The 25,766-nt window shown below is 39.9% G+C and overlaps 1 protein-coding gene across 2 annotated transcripts; it reads right to left on the bottom strand.

Moving 5' to 3' along the window:
- Positions 1-5,236: 5,236 nt before the first annotated feature.
- On the bottom strand, positions 5,237-25,461 carry LOC103466318 (zinc finger protein aebp2-like). 2 transcript variants are annotated; one of them, XM_008411819.2, is made up of 9 exons: positions 24,868-25,460; positions 23,573-23,783; positions 21,798-21,905; positions 21,212-21,398; positions 20,164-20,288; positions 15,587-15,654; positions 9,556-9,669; positions 8,443-8,472; positions 5,237-7,209 (listed from the first exon to the last, which is right to left on the bottom strand). In XM_008411819.2, exons 1-9 carry the CDS (start codon positions 25,356-25,358, stop codon positions 7,203-7,205), a joined length of 1,341 nt encoding a protein of 446 aa, XP_008410041.1. In that variant the 5' UTR covers positions 25,359-25,460; the 3' UTR covers positions 5,237-7,202. The 2 variants fall into 2 exon arrangements, with proteins under 2 accessions (XP_008410041.1, XP_017160949.1); XM_017305460.1 differs by lacking the exon at positions 8,443-8,472 and having other exon boundaries at positions 24,868-25,461.
- Positions 25,462-25,766: the final 305 nt, after the last annotated feature.

The raw sequence follows: 25,766 nt of genomic DNA, 5'->3' as shown, positions 1-25,766 counted from the left end.
AGTCTAACTGTGGTTTGAATCCACAGCCTGGTGGAAAAGTGGAGCAGTGCAACTCCGAGTAACATGGCTAAACGCACGAAGAGGCCGAGCGTGTTGGTGTGGGATGTGGGCAATCATTACCGGAGACACTCATTACTGCAGACCTGGTCACTGCTCATGAGTCACCAACAATATGTTATCCACTGGCTGTTTCCCTGGAGGTGTACTTTTATATGTCCATGTCATTTTCATGCAGAAACAAAGCATTATATGGTTGTACGGAGCATTACAGCGTGACGCTCAAGGGTCAACACAACTCTGCCAGATTGTCGTAATGCAAAAAAGTGAAACTTTGATCAATCCTTTCAAGCTTAATGTGGCATATTCAACTGAAAACACATTTATAAGAGGAAATCATTTAAAAACTGCAATATCCTGGGTCTCATAAAGGCGCACACACTTAAACTAATCATTTTTTCTTGCAGCACCTCTCGACTTTTTTTCTACATTCAGTCTTCTTAAGCTCACACCTGCCATCGGTTATAGCGAATCGGATAAACTCGAAGTGTGCCAAAGCAGTCCTGGTGGGCTTTCCTTTATGTTTGCTCATTTGCGCCCTTTATCTGAAGCTGTGGTTTCCAGAGAGGTTGCAAAGGATGAAAATGACTTCAGTGCACAAATGTATCAGTCAGAAGAAAGGCACAAACAAATTCCCCATTGTTATACATACAGCGTTTCCCAAAAGAGTACCTGCTTCAGTCATGGAGGTATAATGTTTTGTCCAGGGAAACTTGGTTTTGGCAGCTTCATGCTGTGGACAGATTAGAGTTTGAACCGATCCAAATATCAGTCAGTTCTGGAAAAAAAAAAAAAAAAAAAAAAAAAACACTTAGTTGTCTGCTAGAAAGCTAAAGATAAAAAGTTTGTTTGATTTTAGAAAAATAAAAAAACAAGTGGGACCAATCATCACAAACTTTTATTTTTGTATTTTTTAAACCAAATTTCTATGTTTATATTAATAAACAAATTACGTTAAAAGAAAATGCCTCATCATTTTCATCCACTCGAGAACTGGAGTCGCTCTAAAACAATGACGAAAGCTTGAACAGTTTTGTCAACGCCCGATTCTAGGGCATGATTAGCATTTTGTCCCCACAAAAAGAAACATGTTTTAAACTAAACTGGAAAAAATTCACAGTCTAAATGCAACAAATTCGAGTCCATTATGTCTCACCAAAATGTTTTTATGCCAAATAAATACACATCGTATCAATAATAGAACATTGTTCTTTCAGAGGACATGTGAATGATGCTGAAAATATTTTATTTTGATCAAAATATCATTGAATTTAATTAATTAGAAGAAAACAGCGCCATCGTAGACACGGCGTGAGTAGGATCATAGTTTGGGCATCAAACCAGAGCAGAGAGAAATTTCAAAGGCATGAAATGATCTCAAGAGGAAAACAAAACCCAAAACAAATGCGTCACACGGCATTACGCGCAGCCTGATCCCAGACGTTTCTCCTTCAGTTAAAGATAAGATAAAGATGTTTAAGAAAGGTGGAGGAAAACTCCAAGTTTTCCAACAGAAATGATGAGAATGGGCCAAAAATGAGCAACCCTATGTGAACTCATCAACATCCAGTGGCTATTTTTATGTGGCATTGGGGGGCATTGCCGTGCCCCCCCTGGACTGGAAGCTGTTTGTTGCTTTTACCTTTAAGTGGCCAACTCTGTTATTCTCATATCGATTTGATACAGCAGGAGCTTCCGCAGTTCCGATATTTTAGCATTTCATCACTTTTTTCAGCAGTTAAAACTGTTTAATCCGTCGTAACCTGTTTTTCCGAGCCGTCTTTAAACGCAACATGAGCGCTCATATCGTATGGCTGAGACGCTCGCGCTGGGTTTACACCTGTGCGGCAGTGAGGGAGACCTGCTGCTGCTGTGCGGAGCTACGCAGGTGTGTTAGAATCATGGCAGCAAACCAGCAAAACACAAAGAACTTTGCACAGTTTTTTCCCCGAAACTAACAGACTGTTGAGTAAAGCTGTTGGATGCAGGTAATGTTAGCTAAAAGAGGACTGGCTAATACCAATACAGCACCTTAAGCTTGTTAAGTTGTTGTCTATGTTCAAAAGTGGGTAGTACTTGTTACATTCACTTGAGTAACTTTGTTGGAAAAAGATACTATTAAGAGTAGTTTTACTGCACTGTACCTTTTTGTCTGGAGCCAGGACTGCTGTGTGGACCAGTGAAGTTCGTTTAATCTGAAAACTGTACATTTTTACACAAAGGTTTCAGAGAAAATGTCTCAAATTGCGCAGCAAAATCTAATTGGAACATTGCAACGTTTCCCCTCAAGTCAGCAACAGTTAGGCTTGAGACATCTGTTCGTCCGATTTAGACTAAATAGAAAGATAATCTTCACTATTGCACAACAGCTGCACCTTGGGGGGGGGGCGGTTTCCCTCACTGGAAGATGTTCAGACAGGATCAGGTCTTTATGTTAACATGAGGAGTCATAAGTCAGGTACTGCTGAGGCTCCCAGCGTCAACAGAGAGGTCCAAAGCTGTCAGGATCTATTTGTGCACAAGACGCAGCTCCATTAATAACACATTGCAATGAATAAGAAAGAAAAAAAAAAGACTGTGGTAAGAATGAAAAAAATGTGTCACAACATAACAAGTAGGTCACAAAAACAGCGTTGGAGAGGCTGATCAGGAAAAAGAATGTAAAAAATAGAAGCATTAATAAAGACAGAAACATTCTTACCAGCTCCCATTCTCCACTGGATCATGTTTATGAGTTGTTGAGGTTTCAGGCTTTGTGAAAAGGGCATTCTCGTCATTTCCAAGACGCTTCGCCAATAACTCCTCCGTATCTGTGTTTTGATCTGAAAAATGAACGTGAGCATGACATATTTCCTTCCAGTTCTCTCTCTTCCTTCAAATAAACAAAGGCAGTGGGGGGAAACGCAGCGACTGAGATTTAAACAGCACTTCTAAATTTCACCAGATGCAAGGGAACGCGCCCTGCAAGAAGAAAGAGGTTTTTAATTTACAACCGAGCCAAAGAACTGCTCCCACACCTCTTTGTTGCTGTGCTGTTTTACATTCCTCCAGCAGCGCCGCATTTCACTGCCACGGAGAGATAAATTTGTGCAAAAGTGCCGAGATGAGTGATTTAATACGAGGGTTGGAAAAAGCAACAGAGAATGAGAGGATTTCTGGTTTGAAAACAGTGATGGTGTGACACGTGCCTCTCGAGTACGAGTAGAGATTCATAATTAGAAAAAACTAATAGTAATTTTCTTCAAAAGTCTTCCAGGCTTTAAAAAAAAAAAAAAAAACAGCATCTGCAAACATGTTGAGACTAATCCAAAACAAATATGGTTTATCTGGGATTATTGAATAAAGAAAGGAGCAGAGGCAATGGGATTGCAAAGCGGGTGTTTAGAGGAAAAAAAGGTTGAATGGACGGACGTAACTTCAGGGTAGAAACCCAGTTTGTTTCAGAGAGACGGGAACAGAACCGGCCTCGACCCGGAGCCACCGACTGTGGCTCTGACTGCCGGTCGGCTTCGCTCCGGCTTATGTGACTCTCCTTTGGTGAGAGTTTAGATGAGTTTTACTCCAAACATCCAACAAATAATTACCTGTGAATTAACATAATCCATCTGTTAAATAATAGAATCATAATCTGGATTCCTACAATCACAATCCAGAGGCTGGAAACACTTTAAGTGTTTCCAAAAGGGGGGGAAGCATAACCGATGTGGTCAAATATATTGATGTCTATAGACTCTAAAATGCTATACCACTTATAGCAACACTGAAAATGAATAATATAAAAATAAAACGACCCTGCATGACAGAGCAGCATTAAATTCAGACATGCTTCTACATACCGACTTCTCCAGCTAACTCCTAAATTATTTATCGCTCTGCCAGATGTAGGTTTAGTCTTTAAAAGTCAGATGAAAGTCAATTCAGTTCAGTGTTTTCATGTTGCCAACTCACAACAGTGGTCGTCTCAATTCCCTTTACGAAAAGATCATTTAGGAAACCCAGCCGACTGCATTGAGTCACTGACATGCAGCATTCACTCCTTCTAAACGAGCACCTAGTGACAATTACTCTCGTTTCGTTGACTCTGCAGCAGTCCCTCATACCGAGCATGCGTGTAGCGACAGTGGAGAGAAAAAACTTCCCTTTAAAAGGAAGAAACCTCCAGCAGAACCAGAACCTGACTCAGTACAAGCGGCCGTCTGCAACGACCCACTGGTCAGCGTTTTCTTCTGGAAAAAAAAAAAAAAAAAAAGGTTGATTATTGCTGTGCGAGTTAAAACACATCAATTTTAAGGCAGATTTTAAGGAATTTGTTTTACTTATTGCTTCTCATTCCAGACCTAAGTGAACATATTTAGAAAAGAAAAATCATGTTTGAACTTTCAAATAAAAGCATAAGAACCCCTGAGCTAAACTGACAGGCAGGGCAAAGGAAGCAATAATCAGAGAAGCAGCCAAGAGGCTCATGGTAACTCTAGAGGAGCTGCAGTGCTTCAAAGCTCCAGTGGAATAATCTGTTGACAAGGACTCTTAGTCACAATCATGCTGGTCATTTTGCCAAAAGCAGGAARGACACTAAACATGTGAAAGAAGATGTTTTTGTAAAATAAGACCAGAATGCGTCTTTTTTTTTTTGGCAAGCGTGTGGTGGAAGATYCACTCTATATGAAATCCCTAGAAATTGGTGGCAGCCTGTGGAGATKGCCTTGTTCGACAGGTAAAGGAAAAAGGTGTAGAGTTGACCGGAAGGCGACTTGAGGTGAATACAGGGTAAAGCTGGAAGAACTGAAAGACTGGAGTGGATCARAACGAAAGCGAAACATTTAGTCGAAGCTTATTTATATCCTAAAAGTTCAATCCAGACCTAAATCCAATCTGTGGATTACATGTTAGCTAGTTACTTAAGCACCAAGCAGTCAGGCTCCTCTGTGTCAGTAATTTGTTTGGTGACGTTTAAAAGCAGAGTGYAACTTTTTCAATAAAACTTTGATGCATTTCCCCAAGTGGCTTGACAGACTGCTCATTATCCGGGGTCTGTGTTAGCGATGGACACAAAGCAGAAAAAAACATTAGCACYGTTTAATTATGCATCACAACTCGCGGTTTTATCACAAGATTAATACCCTTTCCTTTTATTGTGCAGACCCGGAGAGCTACACACCAAAAGACTCAGGACTTTTAATTGCGTCAAAAAGTACTTTTACTACACTTTTCAGATTSACAAACATTTTAAAAACCATGCAACATTTCCCTTCGGCTTCTCAACAACGCGCTTTATTGTAGCGCTCTCTCACATGAAGCCTAATTGAAACAGTGCAATTTGTGACAAAAGGAGAGAAAGTTTGAAGGGATGTAAACACCAGTTACAAGAATCAATAGTTTTTACTGATGCAAAATTAAGCAGCCTAATTGAAAACAGACAAATAGGACTGCTGCATCCCTTAATGTTTATTTTCWGATCTGATCAGCCAGGACGTAAATTAGCATCAGGAATGTATCGAGCTTGAAGGTACATAGTATATCAATTGAAAGTTTTAAATRGGATCAAAGTCCAGTTCTACAGTCAGCGTTTCTATTTGTTCCTMTGTGCTACAGCAGGTCGGCAAAAAACACACAAGAACGGGCTTGTTGCAAATTTTCCAGAAAAACAGCAAGAAATAAAATGTTACATTTTTTATGTTTTGCAAGAAACATTGGAAAACTGTTCATTAGAATAATAATAATTTAAAAAAACAGAAAATCCATTGATGTTATAATAGCACCAGTTTGMAGGGAAAACAAGGTAAACAGACCGGGTTTTTTTTATTCAAAAGACCAAAACAAAAAAAAACGCATTTACAGTGAGCCGTACAAGCATTTTTAATTAGCACCATAAAGTTTTGCCTGCAGACCACTGCAGATATTAGGAAGCCATTTAGAAAAGCACACAAAAACAACGGGGCGCCGACAAATCCTCGGTGCTGACTCCCCTGAAGCGGTGGAACGGCACCTGAACGCCTCATTATATCACATAATGGAATCCTAAATGAATTTTGCACGTGCGAGCACACAGAGTTCATGATATGCTAAAGAGCGAACCTCTCCCTGAACTCCGTTCTTTTTTTTCTGTCTCTCTGTCTTCTTCTTTTGCAGGCATGTTCACCGACAGCTGAGAGTGGCGGGGGCTCTGCCCTGCTGGCCCAGTTATTAGCTCTTCCACGGCGCGCTCCCAAAGCTGCTCCGCTAATGGAGGCTGAACAAGCGAGCCAGCTCCTCCGACGCACACACACGAAACTAATGCTCTAAAATGTGACCACCGCGGCGAACGCGACGTTACTTAGTAGCGTCTCGCATTTACATGTACAACATCTGTCAGATTATAAACACATACAGTCCAAAAAGGGACGACGACGAATAATAACCAGCTGCCAAAGGCTGACATAGTGGTATTTTAAACTCTACGATATACACACGTGGATGTATATACAGGTGAGCCGTGGTGAGTTCAGCGTTTCCGTCATGTTTATGGTTTCCTGTCAACAGACTGGGGGGGAAATAAAATACAAGGAATTGTCCCGATAAATTATTGCTCAGGTGTCGGTTTGTGTTTAAGGAAGAGGCGTACCCACAGGTAACAGTACTGACTTCAGGAAGTATAAATAAGACCACTGGTTACGATTCAATGATGCCACATGCACAGCATAGTTACACTTAGCAATGTTCAAATACGCCTCGGAACCCCCACGTCGAAAAGCACAGCGAAAACAGTTTTTACTCGAAAACTTCACAGAAATCCACACCACGTCAGCGTTTTCATCGTATAAAAATAAGTTAGAAATCTGGATAAATATTTCACACAAAACTGTAATAAAATATGTTGWGGCCATACGCCAAACTTAAACAAAAAGAGGAATTGTTTTTTTCCACATTATTGGGGTTGTAGGCTTGCTTAAGAAGAATTCGAAGAAGAAGAATTAGAAGAAGAAACAGCTTAAATGAGGTTTGTGATGACTAAAGTCATTTCAGGTACACAAAACTAAGTAGCCAGTCTCCATTTGTTTTCAAATCCAAGCGTCAGCGGAGACGGGAAGAAGAGCGCCCCCATCCTGCATGGATCAGCGTCCGTCAGTGACGATTTGCCCTGAAGTCTGGACTCTGCAGAGGAGGTCCTACAGGCTGAGGACGAAAGCACAATACCGCGGGATTAGCTCCTCTGTGCTCTTTGTCACAAGAAAATAACACTCAATTTATTTATTTAAAAAAAAAAAACCTGCTCACTGCTAGAGCTAATGCTGCACCGACCTTATGGGTTTATTATTAGGTAATAATAAATAACATGATCCGATGTTTAGATTGGGTAAAAGAAACCAGAAAAGCAGAAAGACGGGCCAGGACTGTGGATAAAAACGATGGATTTTTAATCCAACAAAAAGGAGAATCMGAACATAAGATAAATATTAATCCCAAGTAATGAATTAAATGTGGGAGAGTTGAATGTGTTGGACACCGGATTACAGACACAGCATTACCGTTTCACACATCTCTTTCGATTTGGCTTCTGTATAACATTGCCTTCAAACCATTTCTGCAATAAACTTAGACAAAATTCCCTTCAATAAGGATACAGTAGTAGAGAGTTGAACATATAGAAATTGCTGTTTTATCCTGTCCCAAGAGTCAAATTTGTGTCCAACCATGCTGAATTGCAAATGTTTTAAAAATGTCAGCGTTAAGATAAAGGACTGCTCACAACGAGGAACAAACACGATGCCTGAAATCAGAGACGCCAACTCCATTTAACCACGTTTAAAGATGTAAGATTGCGGTGTATTAACAGTAAATAAATAAATGAGTTAACAGTTTAACACAAAAGCAAATCACAGCTTTTTTCTTCCCCAGATTGTCGTAGTTTATTTTTAAAATATTCATATGAATAACTTACTTTGAAATAAGTCAAATATCTTATAACATGGTACTAATCATATTTCCAGGAGTGGAAAAAGGAATAAAATCTAAGTGTGTTTTAATCTGACCTGGAAATTTAAAAAAAAAGAGAAATACTGTGTTTTTTCTAGATTTGTTTTCCAGGAGGAATTTTTCAGATTTTCAGTATCACGTTAGGCTTTTTCGAAGAAATTCTTTGTTTTTTATTGAGAATTACAAATTAAATGCCTCTGGAAAAGATTTTTACCAGTCATTTATAGTTCTTAAATTTTCCCAAAAATCTTTGATCCATGCATTTGTAATTATATTCATCGTTATTACTCTATATATGTGCAGAGAATGCATGTAGTAGCATGACTTACACCTTCTCTATAATATCATCTAAATCTTAAAGTCTAAAAGCAGGAAAGCACCGCCTGCTTTTGTTCCCGACGTTAACGAATTCGCAGAAGCAGTTCGACTCACCTGCGCTTCAGTCGCTTTTGAGGAAGAGCTCTGAAAAGAGAAAGAAGACGACGACTGCTTAAAAACTATCTGCACCCCGGTTGATTTCGCCCTAACACAACGTCTCCATCCAAACAGTTAAAAAAGCCTCAAACTGCATCTGGCAGCTGATCTCTTTCCACCCGTCCCATCTGCATGTCCAGGGTTGCGCTTACAGCCGCAAGTACCGACCAAACACATTTGTTTTGAAATCATATGCACTGGTACAACCTTGACATAAATTGTCTGGTTGCTGACAGTTTATATTCAGCTATGAAACCAGAGTCCGGCGGCAGCCCCTGCAGTTACTGAGCCTTCAAGTCCAATTAGAATCAGTCGGCCTGGGTGCAGATTAGCGGGCTACCGAGCCGTATATCTCTGGTAAGATGACCGGTCTGTTATTCTAGGCATGTTGTTCCTCTTTTAGGGTTCGATTTKAACCTTTTATGGCTTCGGTGCCATGAAGTAAAACTTGTTTTATCATCTCRGTAAAGAAGGTCTGTAGGGCTTACGTAACCTGCTCCGAACTCGACATCTGGCCTGATGTGCAGTGGGAGATTTTAAAGAACGATAAATGGAGGCTGGAGAAGAAATACTACTGCTGCACTCTTGCATTTTTATTTCACTTTTTCATGATACGACACTGATTAAAACTGTTAATCGTCTATCCATCTGCCGGCTGACCGGCAGATCTAATACTCGGTTTGTAGCGTTCCTTTTTATGGTTTCAGATGTAAATGAATAAAATGAAAAKCAGCACTTTGATGTGAACACGGCCTGCTCCTGAACTCGAGGGCCAGCCTTCGCCACAGGAAAAAAGCTGTTAAGTAGAGAAAATATGATATTCCTGCTCGCTGCTGCTRCTCAAGCTGACCTTTTAAAACCGAGACTTGGCGCCACCTGCTGGCGGAGTGCTAGCGCGCTTGCTGAAATCCAGCATCTGACAGTAATTCTCCCAAATTAACTCGCAAAACAGAGTTGAGAGCTGATTCAGCAGTTYAAACATTCCGCTAAAAGAAAATGAAATGTCTTGATCATTATGAAAAAATAAAATAAAAAATAAAAGATTATGCTGGAGACGACGCGCCTACTCACCGGTAGATGTTGGGATCCAACAACATGGCCGTGTCCTGCGGTAACTGGGATAAGTGCACWACTTTTGTCTTCAGCTGAGATCGCTCCGTTTCGTTGACCCACACGTCAGGCAAACTGCACACAAAAAGAGAAAAGATGACACGATTTATTAAGAAGAAAAGAAAAGAGAAACGGTGTAGATGCAAGGAGCAGTATGACTGTGACAAGAAGAAATTATGGCAGCTAATTTTCTGGAGATGGTTTTGAAGTAATRTGCTTACTATCTTTGTCACAGGTATACCTCTGTAAGCTGCGATTTCTAAACCAATCGAGCCAAATTAGTTTTATTTCCTCACTTCCTAAATCCAAATAGAATAAGGTCACGTTTAAAGCGACGGGGGATTCATTCATGCTCACTTTACTACGTTCCTCCTCTGCAGAGGACTCTACCTACAACATTCATGACCTCCTTTGTGAAAACTGGAAGTGTGCGAGCACTGGCTTGGTGAACCACGGTGCAGAAGAAGAAAAAAAAAAAGAAACAAAGAAACAAAGAGCTTAGCAAGTCCACTGCACTCACCCCCCCTCTTTCCCTCCAGCCTCCACACTCCCCGTCTCCACCCCCAGCGTTCCCCCGTCACGATGTGCGTCATCCCAGGAGCCCCCAGAGACGCACACACATGCACACACACACTGCAGTAAGTTAAGCAGGCAGTCGCCCAGCCAGAATCAATCACACAGCTAGTCAGCYCTTTCAGTAGGATGGTGTGCAGACAGAGCTTCACATTCAACACAGCGGAAGGTAGAGGTGAGAGCAAAACTGAGCCATGAAGGACAAAAGACTGGAGGGGCTGCAGAGAAGAAAAATGAAATTTGAGGAGGTGGAAAAAAAAATTTAATTGGTAAAATAAAAGTTGCAAATCATGAGGTTTTTTTGTTTTTTGTTTTTTTTTAAATACGGGCAAAATGTATGGAATCATTTCAGGTTCTGATGATTTCACTGCGTCGCCTTTCCAGTTTTTGTCGTTTCGCGCTCGAGGTCTTTGGGTATAAAATGGAGGCAATTGTTTCAAAACAGCCACACATCAATTCATGCTTTATTATTATTATTTTGAATATAATAACATCTGCCAGCAGGAGGTTTGATAACCTGACATATTTCATAGGAGTCGGCCAGCAGAACCGATAATCAGAACCACAAAATGAATGCAATACTACAGCCTTTCAGWTAAGGTACAATTACATGAGATTAATCATAGGATTTCTGGTTCTTATTTTATGGTTTTATCGCCATAATTCTTTAAAAAAAAAAACTTAATCATAACCAATATAAACAAATGACTGAAGCACATGGTTTAAAATGGTTTAAAAAGAGATAACAGTACTATTAAAAGGATGAAATGGGAATATGAAGAACAAACTGATCAGTGTCAACATGAAGTTTGTTTGAACAAGAAAAAATATTTAGTCAATGGCAAATCGATGCCATTTTTTTCCCTCCTTCAACAAATAAAGTAACTAGAAAAAAAGAAAAACACTTGTACTTTTGTCGTAACTTGGCTGGTAATTATTTAACACTGTGAGAACCGTGTTAAGACAAACTAAAAATAAAGACATTAACCGTCTAAAACCTCAAAAGTCGTGAAAAAAACAGCAAGCCCTTCAAAATGTACGTGCAGAACCTTGAAACTAGAAAGAGATTCAACACAAAGTGTGGCAGATGCCGGTTAAAAAGAAAAGCACAAACTACATCCAGCTTATAAATCATAAGGGAGACGACGTGGCGTTTACATCCTAAAGGGATTAAGGAATATTCTGAAATAAATAGCTCTGGTAGAAACTTACATCTTCCCTTTAATGGAGGAGAGAGAGGRAAAAAAAAMMRRRRRRRGRARKTTTTTTTCACTCCATCCTCTGTTGTCTATGCTTCCTTTCAAGTAGAAGTTGAGACGAGAGAAGAAACAGCCGCTTTCAAAGTAGTTACAAAGTTTACATTAGCTTTGAATTAGCCGCGTTGCCCAGAGCAGAACCCTGCATGACAGAGGAGGATCTGAGGAGCAGCGGCGACCCAGTAAACATCTTTGTGGTTCTGTGACTGAACTCTCACATGCGCTCCGGTTCCTCCGCAGACGGAGCAGAAGCCGAGCTGCGGTRCTGGTGAGTTATTTTATTTTGATGAGCGAGTCACACAGAGGAGCTGAACTGGAGAGTTGTTTAGGTGTCTGTGGCCACCGTGCAAAACGGGTCACACTTCTGCACRCTAATGTACACACAGCCGTATTTACAGAGACTTGAAAGTGACGAATAATCCTTCAGTCACACGACCACAATGAGAACTGGTGAGTTTTGTCTCGCTCCTTAGAGGTGCCGCCATTTGGCTCCCTTCTTTATAAACAACCTAACCCCCCGCCCCCCAAAAAAAAATAAAAATTAAGAAATAAATAAAAAACTCCAGGCCATCAGACCTTGTTTATAGGAACAATGTACTCATCCTTAAATTGCATCTGAAATTAGTAAAATGCATAAGAACTGGCAGGAATGACTGAAAATCTGAAGTGAGCTGCTGTTGATGTAAACATTTAGCTGAGTAACACTCTCAGAAGCGAACGAGTTTAGGCTAAAAAATGCACAACAAAAAAAAAGAAAAAGTGAATCATCAAATATTCTTGTGCAAAGAAGTGATGCCAACTTCAACGAGTAACATATTAGAGAGCTGAAACTTGACAATCCCTATAAGATCTAGAAAGCAGCTCAGAGTGAGACCAAAGTCAGGGGCTGCATCCTTCGAAGGTTGTTCAAATTCAAAGGCTCCTCTAAAAATGCTTCCTTCTTTCCCCTAGATCTGAAGGACGGATCCAGCGAATCCCAGGATTCATGTGCAGGCTGAACGGGAGGTTTTTATTCTCGTAAAAATGGCGGACGAAGTAGGAAGTAGAGCTGGAGAGGACCACGGTTTTAAATAAAAGTATATCAGAATCTGGTAGTAAAATATAAAGTTAAAATCTTACAGCAGTTGTGTTTTTAGGCTTTTATCTTTTGCATAAAGGTGTATTTTATATCATGTAAGAAAAAAAAATGTAATTAAAAAAAAAATTACCCAAGTAATTGTGACACACAAAGATGTAAAAGATGAAAACTGTTCTTTTTTCCAAGAACGGCTCTAATTGAGGTTTGAGGCATTCATAGCCAGTGACCGTGTATTCCAGTGTTTGCTATCCGGCAGCAATCAACACCATGCAGGGGAATCCGTTCACTCATCCATCACAGATTAGACAGCAATTACAGCTCCCAGTCTCTCCCAGCCTTCCCACTCTTCTTCCTCAATGAACCGCGGGTGAATCGGGTTCAGGCTGGCTCATGTTAATGAGTAACTCGTTTATCTAAACTGAGTTAATGAGTGTCAGTCCGAATGTGAATGGCTCGCCCCGGCATTAATAGACATGACTTGGCACATTCATGCAGTTACTGATTGACTCGATGACCGAGAAGCGCGCACACACACCAATTCACCCAAAATGAAGTGCAGCCATTAGTACAGAGTTCTGCGCGACGCTGGAGGACTAAAAAGTAGAGCCCTACAATAACAAAATCCTGGTTGGTGGAAATGTTGCACCAGTTTCAGAATCAACTAATTTTATCAACATAAATGCAGCAGCTGCATTAAAAAAAAACTGTTACAGCTTCTGTCATTCTCAAAGCCTACAACAACAACAACAATACAGCAGAGACGAGACGCCAGACAGTTCCACATGATCCTGATGAAGAAGAACAGAATTGGCTGCTATTTGATGAAGCTATGAAAAACTGCAGAACAGATGCAGAAGAAAGTTATAGCGCCTAAAAGACTAAAAACAGGATTTTACTTTCTAATTACTGTGTTTTAAGTCCACATGTTTGCCACAGAGAATGGTACGTGGATTTGTTAAATAAACTGCAGTCCTTTATGGCTTGCACACAATAAATAAATTATTTTTACGAGAAATATTGGAAATTCTGAGTTTGTCATATTTTCCCCAAGAACGGGCAAATCAGAAATAAACCAACATTATTATATTAAATCTGACATTAATAATTAAGATGCTTAATTATGGTGAAGCTAAAACAAAACTGTGTAAAATTGAATTCTTTGATTAATTTTATGTTTAGATATTTAATGTTAAACTCTTGGAGTTTAGCTTCTTTTATTTTTACATGTTATGTGGATTATATGAAGTAATGATCTTGGCATTATTCTGCAATGAGGCAAATGTAGTCAAAATCAAGTTTATTTGCTAGATTAAAGGTAATTAAAATTTTTTTTAAAAAACTTAATTTGAGCCGATATTGTACATAGTTTTCATACAGTTCACGTTTCTGTACTAAAATGTTGTTTTATTGGTCTGATGTAACCAATACATCAGACCAATGTATTGGTTACATTGGTCTGATGTATCTTAAATGTCAAGATTAATCTTGACATTTAAGATTAATCTTGACATTTAATCTTAAATGTCAAGATTAAATCATGACATTTAATCTTAAATGTCATGATTTATCACCTTTGCCGTCAAACAACAATGGCCAGATCGAAACCACGTATATTTAATGCAAATATTGAACTTTTTTGTATATTTATAAGATCTCTTCATTGTTTTTTGTGCACAAACTTGGCAAATAAAGTCGATTCTGGTTCCTTAGATTTAAAGGAGAAAATCATCAGCATTAACAGAAAAAAAGTTTGCCATTATGATCATCTTCCTTACCCTCGATCTATGATCGTCTATCCAGAAGATTAAACTTTCCAGAGTTACCCAGATCCCCAGAAAATATCATAAAAATTATTGTTTCCTTTCCCCTTGGCCATCATTGTTCCTTTTGCTTTTATTTCTTAATCTCCAAACCTGTCACTGTGCCTCTCTTTCACATTGTCTTTCCACCTTCCCCTAATATCGCCCCTTTCCCCTTATTGTCCTTTCATTTCAACAACGCCATCCTTCTTCTGCCTCTGCTCCTCTCGCTCTCTCTCTCTGATCTTCTTCAGAGGCTTTGCTGTCAAACCCTTTAATGGAAATGTAAGAGGGCTGCGCATATGCTGGCATCTTCCCTTGGGCAAAAACTCTGGAGAGAATCATTGTTATGTCAAGCTCCTTCTTCACGAGAGCATGGTGCCAAAACTGCCTGTTCTTTATGCCTGACTGATTTACTGATCTCAGCTTTTGTTCTCCCAACGCTCACCTCCAGGGAAGCTGCGCTAAAATGGGAATAAGAAGTGGGATTCGGATGATAACTGGGTGGTCACACTGGTGCTGAAACAAAATACGGCCTGGTGGATGAACTTTGTCTGGAACTAGAAACTTATCCAAAACTTGTGTTGATGTTTGTGCACAGGTGCTGATTGACTCTTCAGAAGAGTCGGACTGTTTTAGTTTTGATCATATGAAGCCGATTCTTCTCTTTAGCTGGAGTTATACTACGGGAGCAGTTGTAATTTATTCACACTGTGATCAATCAGCTGGTGAGACAAAGCTGTAGGATCTCAGACTCTTACTGCAAGATGATACTCTGAAATTAAATCCTAAATTTATTGATGGAGACATTATTCAACAACAGGTGCAACTTAATGGATATTTAGAGGCATCAAAATGATGTCTTCCTTCGAACTGTTTTTATCCAAATAGACTGTATATTATTTGGATAAAAAACAGTTTGGAGCAGACGTCTGCTCTCCGTCACAGGATCGGCTTAATTTGAACATTTTTAGAGCCATTTTGAAACGTCAGATTCAGGGCTACGACCTCTAGATCGTCACTATTTCTGTGACTTTAGCTGCACTAGCCACTCTAATCACCGACATAAAACACTAAAGATTGTTTAAAATACGAGTAATGCAACAAGGTCACCTTTGTTCCGAAATAATAGAAACTGGGACTCCTAACGCATGAAGTTTGAGGCATGAAATTTACAGCAAAACAACAATCGCTGCATCTTTAATTTATTAACCCATTTTCAATCTGTACCAAGTCGGCAAAAGATTTATTTTGACCACAGAGTAAAAGAAAAAAGTCTTGCTCACATGTCTTCAGGTGTCCAGTGTAAAAGTACTTTCACCTTGCCAGTCCCCTCTTTCCTTTTGGCTAGCACCTGCATAGAAACAGTAAAAAAAAACATCAACCTAAACTTTAACAAAATCACATTCCATTTTAACATTCTGCATGTGTAGAGCTAGAGCCATGTGAGACAGATAAAGGTTGTAGTTTTTGCTTCCTGTTTGGTCTTTGGGGAGCAAGTTTCAAAGACGCAACCCTTTCCTGACCCCGTCTGCGCAGCGAAAAATAAGAATAAACGGACCAGATATTTCAAGGCCAGATCTCAATGCGCAGTGGGGTGTTGCAATAATGACAAAAATTTATATTAGTCTTTTACAGTATATCATTACTATTATTGTTATTGTCTTTTTTTCTGTATTGTGTTTTTAACATTTCGAGAACTTTTTTGTGTGAACCTTCATACCTGATGCCGCTGCTGCACCTGAATTTCCACTTTGCATAACAATAAAGGCTGTTTCTATATTCAATCTAGTAGTAAGTATTTATTACCATTAACACACTAAATACTGATCTCTACTATCATCACTAGTGTCAAGTAACATCTTAATTGTTGAAGTCAAAACAATATTTTAAATATTGAGGGGGTTTTGTTTTTTAAGACCAGGTTTTCAGAATCATTTTCCCCTTTAATGCATAACCTTTCATCCGTCATCCTGAGCCATTTAGAATAGTAGTGGTTGGGAATTTACAAATATTTCTACAGGCCGAAAGAAAGGCTGGAAAAACAACCAGGAGAGTCAAAAATAGCCACAGATATAATCCTGTTTTGCGTCATTTGGATTTTTGTCCTCTTTCAGGGTGTCTGTTTTTAGGATAGTGAATGAGCTCACATGTGAAGAACTCATCTTACGCACATGCAAATCTTAAAATATGTTTTACTCCTGGGAGCTGGCTGATGGAAATGAGGCTTGATTTGAAGCGAGACACAAAGACTCAGACTCCTCCACTTATGAAGCTTCACTCTTTGTATGTTTTCTTTTTCCGTTTTTTGACAAAACAAAACAAAAAGTCCCTTTAAAAGTATCCTTCGTTGGTTTAAGGAGTCCCAAGCACTTAACTGTTAAAACAGACGGATAATGTGCAAAGTAAAGCTAGTGAGTAAAGCTTTACAGCTAGAGCAACATCCAAAACATAAGTCCTTAAAATGAATTAAACTACAACAAATAACCGAAGAATGCAAACTGATAGCAAAGCAGCAGAGGCTAAATGAAACAACAACAAAAAACCAGCAACAATCAAAGAATCCAGCAGAGAATCAGAGAAAAGACAATCCCACATATTATCAGTCGTGACTCAGGTACTTGTCCAGGAAGTGCCTGGACTTCATGGGTCAGTGATGTCAGAAGGAGGCATGTTATTTACTTAATTAACTAGAAGAACGATTTCATACTAAATCCTGAGTGGCAACAAGCAAGAAGTATGGAAATGTCAGCAAGATTAGAGTCTGTAAACATTCTTGCAGCCGTAGTTGAAGTTTGTCCAACGTGATGGACACATTTTTGACTGTTTTCAACGGGACTGAAGAATATTAATAGGAATATGAGCAAATCTGTTTTAATACAATCCGATAGGACTAAATTAAGATGCTAGGCATCAGAGTAGTGAGTTTTGTAAAGTTAGCAGGTTTTCAGGGATACTGTATGTAGGTCTGTGTCTCATCAGCATAGTTTTGATGAGACAAATCTCTACATTTCTCTGTGAGGTGGCCTAAAGGAAGAATATACACAGAGTAAAGGAATGGTGCGAGTATTGATCCTTGAAATATAAACTTACTGGTCTCTATCGCCTTCACAATAACTTTTTATTCTTGATGACATTTTAAAAACGCTTTGGGAAGATTCATCATAGCTTTCAATCCAGCTTGTTTTAATTCAGTAATTTATTAATATATATATATTTTTTAAGTATTGGCTCCACTGGCAGATTATAACAAGACAATTTTCTCATGTTATAAGTGAAATAATCCAATGGTACTAGACTAAGACTTAAAACAAGCGCCTATATCTTGCTGAAAAGTTACTTGCATCTTAGTTTTGACTCATTTCATGTGAGCTAAGATATTTTCACTGGAAACTAGACCAAAAATACTTGGTAAGATTAAGTGTTTTTGCAGCGTAGTCCAATCTATGCTGCCGTTTTCTTAGAAGTGTCTCAAGTGCTGTACACGTTACTAAGGAAACCAGCTGTTTTATTGCACCTTTAAGTAAAACACAAAAGCTGGAATTATATAGTTCTCTGAAATACAGTTAATAATTACAAACAAAGGCTACATTAAAAAGGTTCCATGGCTGTATTTGTTTAAGCTGGAGAGAAAGAAGTGGACTTGTGTTCTGGCAGAAAGACGTGATTTGTCAGCTGAGTGGTCTGATGATGGCGGTTGGCGCTACAAGGGGCAGATTTTAATCCTCTAAAAACTCATAAAAGAGTAGTAAAAGAAAAAACAAATTGGGGTAGAGGCAGTAGGAGTACACAGGGAGTGAACAGTAGATATTACTGTTTCCAAAACAGGCAGTAAAGAAAATTAAAAAAAAAAGTGCAGAGCAAAAGAGAAGGGAGGGCTGACTTGCTAGAACTGGGTGCCTGTCTAAAGTCAGGGGGTCAAGATGTGGATGACGCAAATCGGTAAAATAACAAAAATATCCCATCATAAACATGACTGAGTTAATGTGCCAGGTCAACAGGCCCTCTCGCCAAACTCCACAGAACCCCCGCGGCTTTGCTCCGTCTCCCCAGGCCTGGGAAGGCCCAGTGGGGCCCGGGGTCTGGAGGAGCACTGCTGCTTCTCGCCACAATCCTCCAGAGGTCAAAGAGAAACAGTACGTATGCCCAACACGTCAGATCTCCTTCCGACTTCCATGACCCTGACCCTCACTTAACCTCTGTTTTTTAATCTCCTTTGCATCCTTGTTCGTTAATTTTTTCCTCCTTCACTCGTTTAAATTATGAATTTAAATTTAATGAAATGCATTTTCATAAATATATTTACAATTTTAACACGAGCTATGGTGGTTTTTGATGGGAGTCATATGAGCCGTTTGCCCAGACTGTCAATATAACGAGACAGACAAGCACCGTACTTAAAAATACATATATTAATGTCTCTTTTGTGACTTAAACAGGTTTTGTATTGCTTTTGTGCATAGAGAATCAACAGATGAGCCGTCAGTCACAATGAGCTCATATCGAGTTAGCCTTTGTCGTTAAAAGTATTTTTAACTGCGCCCAAACAGGAAATTCAAAGAAATTATGTTTTCATAGCATAATTATGACAACAACCCCAACTATTGCCACTTGGAAACAATCATTTTAAGTTTGTCCTGTCAAAGAAAAAGCTCAACTTGTACCACAACTGAACATGATGTACAAGGACAGATTAAACCTCAGCAACTTGATGGCCAAAAGTTTATTCTGTGTTGATTCACAGACATGTTCAGATTATGACAGCAGATAAATGACTGGGGTCGCTTATATTCAACTGAACAAGGGCAGTTTGTCAATAATCAGTGTTTCTAATTTTACCATACTTTTGACCAAAAAGCAAACCCACATTTAAACCCAAAAGTGTAAACAAAATAAGACACATCTTTAACAGAGCAATCAAAAGATATAATTAAAAACAATGTATTTGTCAAATCCAATGTTTTTATAAATCCATCAAATTAAACACAGATTTTAAAATCTCAGTGAGTTAAAGAGATTTTTTTTTTATCCTAAACGAGTGCTTATATTCACCACTGGGAAAAAAGGGCCAAAAACATTCACAGTCCATAAATTATACATAGGATAAGAAATGCATAAAGACACACACAAAAAAAACCCAACAATCCCAACTGTCTCTGCTATGATTCAGAGAAAAATCATAGCCAAAGGGGCCTTTTACAGGTTCAGTTCAAGTGCACAAAGAAGAACTGCGAACGGACGGAAACTTTCACAAAGGGATTCCTGTCGCCCTCTGCTGGACAACATAAATAGTGTCTTTTGGAAAAACTGAATGCAATATGGAGTAGTAATGATAGTTCATGATGAATCAAACATTTCACATATCGAAAAATTAAAGCAGGGTCACTTTACAGCAGTAAAAAACAAAATACAGATCTACAATGGATGCTGAACATAAATGTTACGTTGTGGGTCACCATGAAAATTTTTTTATGTTTTAGGAGACTGGACAGTTTGACACTTATCAAAATGTTGCCTTTCGATAAAGCACCAAATTACTTTTACTCACTCACACCAATAAGAAATCTGGATCTCTGTAGCACAAACCTCCTTAAAACGTATGCAAGTAAGTGGTAAGTAAAAATAATTTTCACATTTTGAAAAATTCTCTACATAGTAAATAAGTTCAGTATAAGTAAAACTGCATGTTGTACCCAGTAACAGCATCCTACTGTTTAGGAATGTGCACCGTTTTACTCTTCAACACAAGTATTACTACAAAAGATCCTCATGCATTTAAAATGAATTAGAGTTTTTTACTTTCATAAAGGAAATGCATATTATTTCGCAACATTTACGAGACAGAGCAGAATATAACACGCACCGTGCTGTGAAAGACGACGCTGTGACCATTTCCCCCGCTTTCGATGTGAGTGGTGAGGTTGAGACAGATGGCCCGGTGACGCAGCACATCCATAGTTTGGACATCAAAGAAATCCTGGGGCCTCGCTGAGAAGTTGGAAAGACAAATTCAAGGAGAGGAAAGTTAAGCAAAAGACAAATGACACTTCAAAAACAGTAAATAAAAATCAACACAGGCCAAAAAATGTTGGTAGTAAAATGTAGAATCAGCATAACGGTCTATATAAAGACATACATTAGAATCATCTTCTCATTTGCCTCCAACTCAAAGGGAGCTGAGGATGCGATACAATACATTTAATGGTTGTATAACTTTGATTTGTTTATTCATCTCAGTAACAAGAATTACGAATGCATTTTGTGAGTAGGTGCAGCTCCAAAACCGTTGATGGAGAATGTGAAGTCAGTGGTCCTCTTAAATGTTAAAATGCCTCGCCAAAGACAGAGAAGGAGACATCAGTTTGTTACTCAGTTCAGAAAAAAATTAAAGACTGAATGAATATGAAGAGCTGCTGGGCTTACACTGATGCTGAACTGTTTAAAACACAGGTGTGTCAAACTCGAGGTCCAGCATCCTGCAACTTTTAGACGCGTCTTTGCTTCAACGCGCCTGAGCCAAATATTGAGGTCGTCATCAGGACTCTACAGATCTTGACTACATACCAAGGAGGCAAGTTAAGAGATTTCAGTCGGGGGTGCTGGACCGGGATCGTATCTAAAATTTGACAGATTTTTCAGATGGACCAGAGGTGACTTGTTTGGGCCAAACCAGAGTTCAGGCGATCTTTTTCACACCTGCCCTAATGAAGCCTACRAGTTGCTTAGCTTGTGCAGTCACTCATTCATTTGGTGCGAATTATTCACCCAAAGTGAACAGAATAAAACACTTTTCCCTGAAAGCAAACCGTTGATGTGTGGAACACTTTGTCAATCAATACTCCCAAGACATAACTGAGGGAAAAAAAAACATTTCAAAACAAGTTTAATTTGTGTGCTTGTTGGATACGTACGTAGGGACCACCTGCGTTTGTTCTTGAGTTTCTTCCTCTTGTTGATTCCTGCCTTAGATGGTGAATCCTCCTTTAGTTTGGCCTGGCTGGACATTTTGGAAGAGCTCTGCTGGCTGAAGTGACTGGGGACGTGACGAGCCAACCCTCCTTGAGAAGCAAAGCTGGCATTGCAGCCACCAACTACACACTGCAGCAGAAAAGTAACAACAGCACAAAATCAGACATGTATGTATTTGTATATAATTATAACTTTAGACGGCTGGCCAGCAGCTAAGGGCCAGAAGTTGTGGTTTTATCAAAAGTTATCTATCATCTTTAATGCCAATAAGTGACTAAATTAAATAGCCAAAGAAAATTCACATTCTCAGACAAGAAAGATGAACTATTGCTGAAGATCACATTAAATTATCTTTAAAGATCACTAAAACGACATAAATATAAATGTTTCAGCTCCAGTTTTTCATTTCTCGTGACCTGAATGTCAGAGGTGAGGTGAATTTCCACATCATAAATAAAAGAGAGATTTCCTGAACAGGAGGAAATTCTCCAACACACACGGTCACAAGTGCATCGGCTTCCTTCCTACCTTGAAGGGTTTATCTCCACTGTGGGTCAGCATGTGTCTCTGCAGCCAACTCTGGCTGGTGGACGGCGTGTTATACACCTTGCAACCCTTCCAGAGACAGACGAATACCTGCGAGACGGACACAGAGACAGAGGAAGAATTAGACCAGTAGTCGTGGTGTTCGTGTGAGGACTAACCTTTATTCTTTGTAGTCTGTTAATTTCCCCTGAAAACAGCAGCAGGTAGAGGATGTCCGGGAAGTTTTTGGATATTCCTAATATTGTTTGAGACAAAGACAATCACAACATTTAGCCACTGCAACCGTCTTCCTTTAGAAGCGCAGTGTCGTAATATTTTTCCATTAAAAAAAGACACTGAATGTTTACTTGCGTAAACAACTTTTCATCATTTTCACTTGCGTTTTTAACCATAAGAATGGTTAAAAACGACAAGAAATTAATCTGATACCAGATGTTTTGTATACAAATTACAGATTGAGCGACATCAAAAATCGGTGTGGATCCGAGTGAAAAAGCCACCTTAGAACAAGTTCAATATGTATACACTTTACAATCCAAGCATAAAAAAAACCATCCATGGCAGGAAGCAACAACCTGTTATTCATCACACACCATCCCTTCATTCCCAGCCTTTTCTGCACTGTGAGTTTTTGATATTGATAAACATATCAATTGCTGTTGATATGCTGTTGCTCAGGTTTTTGAGCAACAGCAATCACCTTGTTCTTGTCTCCACCTGACAGGCTTCGGATCCATATTAGCACATCGCATTAAACCAGTACAACATTGATCAGAGTTACAGGGACCCTGTTACTGATCCAGAGGAGAACCGTCTCCCTTTCACTACCTCCAAAGCAAAACTCCAGCATGTCTGAATGGAGGTATCCCCGGTCTCCCACTGAACGATCTTGTCGTCCACATCCCCAGTATGAAGAGCACCTCATGTTTTTCAGGCAGTCAAAAAAACACGTAGGAGTATAATTTTATTGTTTTCTCCTGAGGTCTTCAACAATATTTCGGTTAGCATGATAAGTTTAGACATCCTTTACCACCTCAACACAACCAGCCTCTTTAATCCTAATCATAAAATTAATTTGTCCAATTTAACTCGCACTAAAAAAGATCGCCCTAAATCCTGCACTTTTGATTAAACACAACAGATTGTACTCTGATAACTTTATTTGTCCTACTACGCAGGTTGACGTCAACATAAACCAGCGGCATACTGTTGCTGGATGTGAGCATATTTGATGCATTCCTGTTTGATAAATGAACCCCAATGTGTTCACAAAAGAGGAGCAAGAAGATGCAAACTGCATTTTTAAACAAAGAAATAAATAAATAAATAAATAAATAACATGCATTATTAGTATTCCAACATGCTTCCTGGTTAGGTGATGGCTTACAATGGCAACAGACTTTCCCAGCTCTTACCTAAGACTGCAGTCTTAGGTAAGAGCCTAAGACTGTTATGCTAGCTAGCGAGCTCTACCTCACACGCCGTTTGACGCTGCGCCTCTAGCAGTGAACAATGTTATACAAATTGCTGCCTACTGAAGCGCCACAGCCGTTTTCTCAACTGTGCACATGACAAATTCTTATTGGTGGGAAAATTACGACCGATACCAACAGGCTCTGTTTGGCTCTGTGCACCGTCAGAGTCTCGACTACAACAAAATATTTAATAAAACAAAAACAAGTACACCAGCTTGGAAGCGCGTCGAACAGAATCAAGACTTGAGACCAAGCTCTTTCAAAACTTTAAAGTCTACAAACCCCTCCTCTCTGGCCGTCCACGTGAATTCCCCTGATGTGCTCCGCCAGGTCCGGGCTGGAGTTGAAGCACTGTGGACAGCGATCCCAGCAGCAGGTGTAAGCCATCGTCTTGGTGGCAGATGATCTGGCACTGCTCTGGCCGTTCAACAGCGCAGGAGTGGAGCGCCCGCTGGATCCTACGCTCTCCATTTCTATGGTGGTGCTGCAGACACTGAGTAAAGAGGAGAGAGCAGGCTGGTTGGAAAGAAACACTTAAGGAGGATAGTCTGATAGTCATAAAACGCATGTGGATCAGGTTTAGTTGACATGGAAAACAGGTGCAGATGCTGTTCTTGCCGAGTTGCGTAATCAGCACGAGGAAAAAAGCCACTGGAGGCCGGGAGAGATTTTCAATGCATGCCACATCAATTACATGCTGAACTTCTGCAAATCTTGACAGAAATCAGAAGCATGCAGGTTCTCCGAGGTTGTCACGGAATAATTTAATAACCCAGTTTTATGTTAAAGTTTGTTATCCCTGGAGAAATGCCTCGGCAGATAAAACAACTAAAGCAAATGAGTCTTTCACCGTGGTTGCATAATATTTTTACAATGAGCAGAAAACATCCCATGTTTGAAACTAATTGCTTTTGAAAAAAATAAAATAAAATTCACAGATCACCCAAAGGTTGAAACAAGAGATAGTGGTGTTTGAGCATTTCTCTCTGGGGAATCCAAAGGCATCACCTCACATGTTCTCTGCAGAGCCTAAGATTTAAGTTTGGTCCCATTCAAAGGTTGGCTTTATGCCTGGCAAACTGTTCCTGTAATGATTTGGGAGTGTGACTTAGAACATTGCCAGGCAGATCGAAATTACGACCATTTACTGCTAGGGCCAAGGCCTTTGGCAGAAAAACAGGCCCCAAGCATCACAGATCCTCCTCCCTACTTCACCAGCATGAGGTGCTCATTATATGACCCACCTGGAGGAGTGTGTGTGTGTGTGTGTGTGTGTGTGTGTGTGTGTGTGTGTGTGTTGCCAAAAGTATTTTAAAAAATTGAGACTCACGTAATTACACAGCGCCAAATAAAATCCTTTTAGTAGACTTCACATATTTTGATTCGTAACGTTTCGTTTAGTATTTAACATTTTTCCTCTTTGAATAAATATACTCAAATTACAGTTAATGATTTTTCTACATATTTCAGTGTGAGATTAGGATACAACAATATAAGATGGATTCATTCACTGATATATATTCAGCTGACGGGGAAGGAAGAGTAACACCGCCTCTGAACCTGTCCATCAAACCCACCTGTCCTCGGAGTCCATTCGGCTCAGTGGTTCTCCGTCGGAGGATGACACCTCCAGACTGGAGCGCCTCTTGTCCCCCAGGTCCCCGCCGCTGCCCTTCTCACCATCCTCACTAGCAGATGTGCTCTTTTCACAGTCTATTCCCGAAGACCGGCTATCGTCATCTGGCTCCTCCTTGAGGGCCTTCATGGTGATTTCGCCGTTCTGTTCGCTGCTATTGTCCCCCAGGCTTGGTTGTGACGGCGGTCTTTGCTCCGGCTCTTCGTGAGCAGCTGTTGCTTCCTGGGTGACCGTCGGAGCAGCGTCCTCCTTGTCCACCTCTCTCGCGTCCACATCTTCCATTTTCGGCTCCGCGACGCTGACTTCTTTTTCTGTTTCCGGTTCGGTAGAGCCATTTTCTTTTTTCTCGCTGTCAGCTTCGTTTGTCTCGCTGGGTGGAATGTCGCTCCCACCACTCAGGGCGGTAGTTTCCTCGGGATCCTCTGCGGCCATTAGTACCGTGAACGAGAAAGGAGACACTTTCGGTATTAAAATTTCCTGGCACGGTCGAACACTACGACAGTGGGAGGAAGGCGGGGCCTGGCCACAATGTCTGCTCTGTGATTGGCTAAGAGCGGCACAGGGAGGAGACACGCTGTCATCATTTAAACTGCCCATGTGTTTACGGGTATTTATGGCAAAATGAGACTAAGTATTTGTCAGTTTTTAACTGTTTAACTCATACATCAGGTATAAACCACCTTTGTAGCGTATCACGGTTGGCACACTTAATTCACATGTCAAGTAACAGCTTTGTTCCCCCCGTCGTTTCGTCTCTGCCATTTTGTAGTTCTGCAGTTTTTGAGAACTATATCATGGCAAAGAATTTTATATATATATATATATATATATATATATATA

Source organism: Poecilia reticulata, linkage group LG6 (assembly GCF_000633615.1).
Source record: "Poecilia reticulata strain Guanapo linkage group LG6, Guppy_female_1.0+MT, whole genome shotgun sequence".
In the NCBI taxonomy this organism is placed as follows: domain Eukaryota; kingdom Metazoa; phylum Chordata; class Actinopteri; order Cyprinodontiformes; family Poeciliidae; genus Poecilia; species Poecilia reticulata.
The sequence above is the reverse complement of the archived record's forward strand: the minus strand, read 5'-3'. Positions and strand labels throughout refer to the sequence as shown.